Source organism: Microtus ochrogaster, chromosome 4, assembly GCF_000317375.1.
Source record: "Microtus ochrogaster isolate Prairie Vole_2 chromosome 4, MicOch1.0, whole genome shotgun sequence".
In the NCBI taxonomy this organism is placed as follows: Eukaryota; Metazoa; Chordata; class Mammalia; order Rodentia; family Cricetidae; genus Microtus; species Microtus ochrogaster.
Genome location: NC_022011.1, coordinates 51,709,691 through 51,715,869, shown reverse-complemented (window position 1 = coordinate 51,715,869; position 6,179 = coordinate 51,709,691). Strand labels below are relative to the sequence as shown.

Sequence of the window (6,179 nt, the reverse complement as noted above, 5' to 3'; positions counted from 1 at the left end):
GGTAGGGAGGGGGGGAGAGTGGGAGGAGTGGGAGGCTGGGAGGAGGCGGAAAATTTTTTTTTCTTTCTTAATAAAAAAAAAAAGAAGCAAAAAAAAAATTTTAAAGTTTACAGATAATCATTGTATTATCAATACATAAGATTGTAGTAAAATCTTTGTTCTTTCTTTTCTTTCTGATTTTTGAAACAAGGTTTCTCTGTGTAGCCTTGGCTGTTGTTGAACTCACTCTCTAGACCAGGATGGCCTTGAAAACTCAGAGATTCCCTTGCTTCTGTCTCTTGAGTGCTGGGATTGGGAGTTTGCTGCCACTGCCTGGCAGTATTTTACATGGCAGTTATGGCTGGAGTTTTCGTCTTTAGGAGCAGCAAAACCTTTTCAAGGTGGTGAAGAAATTCAGGCACCAACCTAACCAGACTCTCATGGACTTTCCTTTCCTATACCACCTTCTCTCATTTCCTGTTCCTCTGAGACCCTCCGAAGGTGGCTTTGCCCGTGAATACTGTCCCCAGAGCTCTCTCCAGTCTGCCGTGGAAGATCCAGGCATAAGTCACTGCTTTTCCTGTCTGTTTTCCCCCTGCTGCTTCTCATTCTGTTGTCTTAGGCCTATGTGTTTTGGCTGGAATATATGTTTTAAAATGATTGACAGCATTGATCTGAGGGTTAGGATGGGAATTTTGGAGCAATTGTCTTCTAAGAGAAATCTTATTTTTTTTGTGTCAGGTGTCTGGGAGGTCAACAGCTAGAAACCATCCTAATCCAGTTTCAAGGTCTGACTCTGGGTCACTGAGCTGGACGGAAGACCATTTAGCTGACGTTTACCCAGGGTCTGGTTTCTGCACCTTTACCCGTCCACAGCAGGGGCCAGCAGCGAGCTTTATTAGGATGTCTTTTCTGCAGAGACTCAAGCTGTGGACACATTGCACCCGTGGGTCCTCAAGGTCGGCTTGGATTGAAGATGGGGATGGTCGGGGACTGGGTGTAACAGAGGTTGAGGATGGGGATGGTAAGGGGGCTGGGTGTAACGGAGGCGAAGCGTGAGCTTCACTCTTCTCTGTTCTGGGTCCTGAAGACCTGCAGCCTTGTGCAGAAGTGTGCAGGGCATCTGTGATGATGAGCCAGTCTCAGGGGTGGATGGCTACAGTCTTGGCTGGAGGCAGGAGGATCCGCCTACCACCTCCCCACCTCTTGAGTATGGTGGGTCTGATAAACCCCACCCAGAACTTCTGCTCCGGTTATTAGCTCCAATGACTTTGTGTTGGATAGCTGAAGCTGCAGACAGCAATCAGGGGAGCCTTGGGGATCAGGCTACAGACAGCAATCATGAGGGGAGCCTTTGGGACCAAACTGCAGACAGCAATCAGGGCAGCCTTTGGAACCAGACTGTGGACAGCAATTGGAAGGCCTTTGGGACCAGGCTGCAGACAGGAATCAGGAGGGGAGTCTTGGGGACCAGGCTACAGACAGTGTTTGATGGGGTTTAGGGTATTTTTGGTCTAAAGCATCACCTTCAGCTCCCTAACAACCCTCTATACAAAAGGGTTTGTATAAAGGATTGTTTGGCTTGGGGCTTCACCCCAGCTCCTGTCATAAGCTCCCTCCCCTGGGAGTTGCCTCAGTCCAAACTCCCCATCCAAGAGAGCCTGCCAAATGGTGGTGCCTCCCCAGGAGGGTCAAGAAAGCCCTCCAAAGGGTATCCCCTCCTCAGGGAAAGTCGAGCCCACTCCCACAGACTATTTAAACTGCCCCCCAGAGAATGAACACGTGGTCTCTGTGTTTTGTGTGGTCTCCCCTTTTCTCTCTCTTCCCCTTTGCATATTTTCCCGGGGCTACCTGGGAGTTTTCTCATCTATTAAACATGGGCATCTTTTAATTTGGTTTGATTCAGTTTGATTGGGATTATTTCCATTGGCAGAGAGATTCCTCTAAGAGAAAATACTTAACAGGGTCTGGCTGAAGTCAGTCAGGATTTGGTCTTAGAGTGCAGACACGTAGATGTGGCCCAGCTGGAGATGGATGGAGAATGAATATGTCCAGATAGGGGGACAGAGGGGACAGAGGGACAACTAAGCTGTCCTAGCTTGGTTGCAGGGCTGGCTGTTAGAGCCAGTGGGAGGTCACAGGCCAGCAAAGCAGAAGGCTGTGTGGCCAGTGAGGGTGGGAATGGAGCTTAAAAGGAAGTCTTTGGGGGTGGCTTTTTGTATTTTTAATGATTGAGACAAAAAAATGTCTGAAACTACTGTTTCTGGACAGACTCCTTTTACTTGGCCGATCTGGAACTAGGACTTGACCTCAGCTTGGACGGATCAGGAGAAGAGAAGCTTGGGAGAATACTGGTCCTGAGGAGGGGAGAAGACAGGGTGGACAGCTTTAGGAGGCTTATTCTGGAACTTTCTGGGGAGTGGGCACTGTGTTGTTGATTAGAACAGGTTCCTGGGCCTCTCTTGCCTCTGCTAGACACCAAGACCAGCACAGTTTAACACCACCCTCCCCACGCTGAGTGATTTTGCTTTGTGAGAGGTCAGAATGCTATCCTGGCAGTTAGTGGCCACCCACACTGAGACACTTAGAGTCGTATAAACTGTTTCCTGGTGGCAGATGGCACATCCCGGCCCACTGCACGGTGGCCTCCGGAAGCATGAAGCTGGTGTTTCTGGCTGCTGCTCTTCTGGCTTTGGTCTCTATGTCCCGGGTCCAGGCCCTGTGGCTGGGAAGGCTGGATCCTAAGCAGGTAACAGCTTTCTTGGGCAGCAGGTCCTCGGGCCAGGCCCTACCTTTGAGGCTGCACAGCATTTGCATCCCCAAGAGTCAATCTGGATAAGCATGGGTCGAGGGAGTTAGACTGTGTGAAGGGTGCAGGAGTTCTTTAACTGCTCTGAAGGAGGAGAGCCCAGTATCTCAGCCAATGCTTCCCCTAGTTCCTTGGGCCCTGGTACATCCTGGCGATGGCCTCCCGTGCCAAGGACTTCATGGTGGAGAAGGACATGAAGAATGTAGAAGGCGTCCTGGTGACTCTCACTCCGGATAACAAGCTGAGAGTTCTGTCTTCCCGGCAGGGGTGAGTTGGCAACTCCTGAGCTGGGGACTCTGTTTCAGCTTCCTCAGCAGGAGACCTTCCCCAGAGGGGCTGCGGGCTTTGTCTCCCTCCTTCAGAGAGAGGACTGGATTCTGCAGACTAGCTCCTGACTGTATGGTTGGCTCTCCGTGCTCCCCACTCCCTTGTGCTCCCCACTCCCTTGTGCTCCCCGGGTTAATCTCTTCTGTTCCTGAGGTCCCTTGAGTGGAATGTTCCCTGCCTCTGTTGCCCTTTCTTCCTTTCCCTGGTGGACTCTGCCTGTCTCATCCACTTTCTGCCAGCCTATGTCCCTGGCCTCTGACGGCATGACTTGATACTCCTTTGTTCTTTTTCTCTTTGAGTCTTGTGGAGCGCTTGGTCCTCAGGGCCACCGGCTTAGCTGCAAGCATTGATCTCTTCAGAAGGAGGTCACCAAAGCCTCAGGCCAGTCTAGCCTGTAGGGTCAAGCTGGCCTTGTCTAGTGAAGTAACACACAGCAGTCCCTGAGGCAGCTGGTGGGAGTTGTGGGGAAGTGGGATGAATGTCTCTTAAATGTGCCTCATTTGGTGTACTGGGCTGGCTGCTTAGTGAGGACCTGAGCCACTGAGACAGGCTGCAGACAAGGATGACTTTGAACTCATGATCCCCCCATCTCCACCCCTCAGGGCTTGGCATGGCAGGTGTACCTATTTCTGCACATCTGACTCATGTTTCTGATACTGAGTCACAAACACAAAAACAAAACAAAACAAAACAAAAAACCAAACTAGCTAGAGAGTACTTCCCAGTTTGTTTTCTGATGTTGGGAGGCTTTTTGAAAATATTTTTGTTTGTGAATATTCTGCCCGCATGCATGTTTGTGTACCATGTGCATGCCTGATGCCATAGAGGGCAGGGAGGAGCATCAGATCCCCTGACATTGGAGTTAGGAATGGTGGTGAGCTACTGTGTGAGCATTGGGAACCAAAGCCGGGTCTTCTGTGAGACCAGCGAGTGCTCTGAACTGCCTGGCCGTTTCTCCAGGTTCCAGGGGGACTTTGTGTCTCTGAAGTGCTTTTTAGTTCTGCATTGAGTGCACAGCGGCCTTTGTGTCTGAGGGCTCTGGTTGCCAGGACACGGGGTGGGGGTGGGAGTTTCCTTTCCCTTTCCGTCCTGGAAGTCTTGAATCTCTGGTACTTGTAGAACTTGGCCTGGTGAGAAAGTGTGAGGTACACTCAGGTGGCTGTGCAGCCTACATTGCTGAATTATGACTTAGTTTATGACCGTTGTCAGAGGTACACTTCTGGGTAAATTTTCTTTGTTTTTAACTTTCTCTTCTGTTCCTGTAATCTGTTCATTGACCCAGACTTTGCTGTGGGTGTGAGGTGCATCTCCTGGTCTGCTGGACCAGCTTATGCTGTTTTCCTCCAGAACCTCCCAGGCATTGCTTACTGCAGGTGTCCTGTTCCCAGCTCTGCAGTCATGTTTTGTCTAGCAGATCCTGCTGAGCTTCTCTTGTGCTTTCTCACCTCAGAGGGTGAGGCCTCAGGGGATGCCTGGATAGTGTCTTCTTGCTTGAACCACAAACTGATGTCTCTTGAGCCCTCAGCACCCAACAGTGTGGATCCCTTGGGAAACGAAAGAAATGATGATGGGACCGGAGAGATGGCTCAGTGGTTAAGAGCACTGACTGCTCTTCCAGAGGACCCGGTTCAATTCCCAGCACCCACATGACAGCTCACAACTATCTGAAGATCCAGTTCCAGGGGATCTGACACCTTCATAAAATAAAATAATAAAATAAAATAAAAGCTAAATAAACCATAAGAAATGTTTAGAAAAAAAAGAAATAATGAGTGCTGCTCAGGCCCCAGGGTAGGTTTTCTGTGTAACCCTGACACCATGAAATGTGAACCCCCTTTTTGGCCTTCCCTGCTGGCTGACCTGTGTGCGTCTCAGAGGCCTTCCTGCCATTGTTTCCTAGGCCAGATGGGTGTCATCAGAGCACGGTGGAGCTGCTGAAGCAGGAATCTCGATGGGTGTTTGAGAATCCCTGTGAGTGTGATGCCTCGGGACCTCACCCAGGACGATCACCATGAAGGCCCGCTCCTGTGTATTCCCAGGCTGCAGTTGGCAGGGCCAGGCCTGGCAGGAAGGAGATCACTCTGCTCCAGAGCCCTTGGCACCATTCTGTGGGCCGATAAAGGATCTGACAGTCAGGGCCCTGGGGTCAATCCTCAGGGGAAGGAGGCCCCTGAACAGAGGTCTTAGGCCTCATTTCCCCACCCCAGTGTGCCCAGATGCACGTGTTTGGGGGGGTCCTAGTTTCAATCCCTGGGTTTCTTCATGAGTTAAGAGGGCGGGGTGCCTGGATAGTAGTGTTCTACCCGCAAAGGATAGGACTGGGAGAGGGTGACCCGCTTGCTCTCAGTCACCCTGGGCTGAGCTGGGGCAAGCTCTCATCTGTCTGTCTGTCCACCAGCATCTGAGAACTGCTTCTTGCTGGCACAGTGTAGGGGTCAGGGGCCAGGGGACAGCTTGAAACCTCTGCTGAAGTTGAATAGGGTTTGGCTATGCTCCCCATCTTGACTTCCATAATGCTCCCATTCCCCCTGCCGCCCTGGATCTTGCATTTGCTCTCTAGCTATTGGCGTGCTGGACTATCGGGTGCTGGGCACTAACTTCAAGGACTACGCCGTCGTCTTCACACAGCTGGAGTTTGGGGATGAGGCCTTCAACACAGTGGAGCTGTACAGTAAGTGGGGACAGGCAAGGTTGCTCAGGGTCCCTGGTGCCCCAGATATAGGTACTCTGTGTCCACAGCCCGCAGTAGGGAACATACAGGGACAAGCTCCAGCTACCCTGAAGTTTGTTAGGGACTGGGGTAAAGAAAGGGTCGGGGGACACAGTCACGCTCTCCACACTCTGACCGTCTCTCAGAGGCTGCTCCTTCATGCCTAGGTCGGACAGAGGTGGCTAGCTACGAGGCCATGAAGCTGTTCACCAAATGGAGCCAGGGTCTGGGTTTCCGTGCCCAGCAGCAGGCCAAGTTGCGGAAGGACCGTGAGTATTACTAGTACTGGCCACAGGGGGGCGCAGGCAGGTCTCTCTCTCTCTCTCTCTCTCTCTCTCTCTCTCTCTCTCTCTC

At 51.4% G+C, this 6,179-nt stretch overlaps 1 protein-coding gene across 1 annotated transcript in view; it reads left to right on the top strand.

Annotated features, from left to right (window-relative positions):
• The first annotated feature begins 2,635 nt into the window (after positions 1-2,635).
• The window catches only part of Lcn6 (lipocalin 6), a 4,180-nt gene continuing 636 nt past the window's right edge, over positions 2,636-6,179 (top strand). The window contains exons 1-5 of the mRNA XM_005346281.2: positions 2,636-2,728; positions 2,916-3,055; positions 5,016-5,086; positions 5,676-5,786; positions 5,993-6,094. Of these exons, the coding sequence (XP_005346338.1) occupies positions 2,636-2,728; positions 2,916-3,055; positions 5,016-5,086; positions 5,676-5,786; positions 5,993-6,094 (517 nt within the window). The remainder of the gene's footprint in view (positions 2,729-2,915; positions 3,056-5,015; positions 5,087-5,675; positions 5,787-5,992; positions 6,095-6,179) is intronic.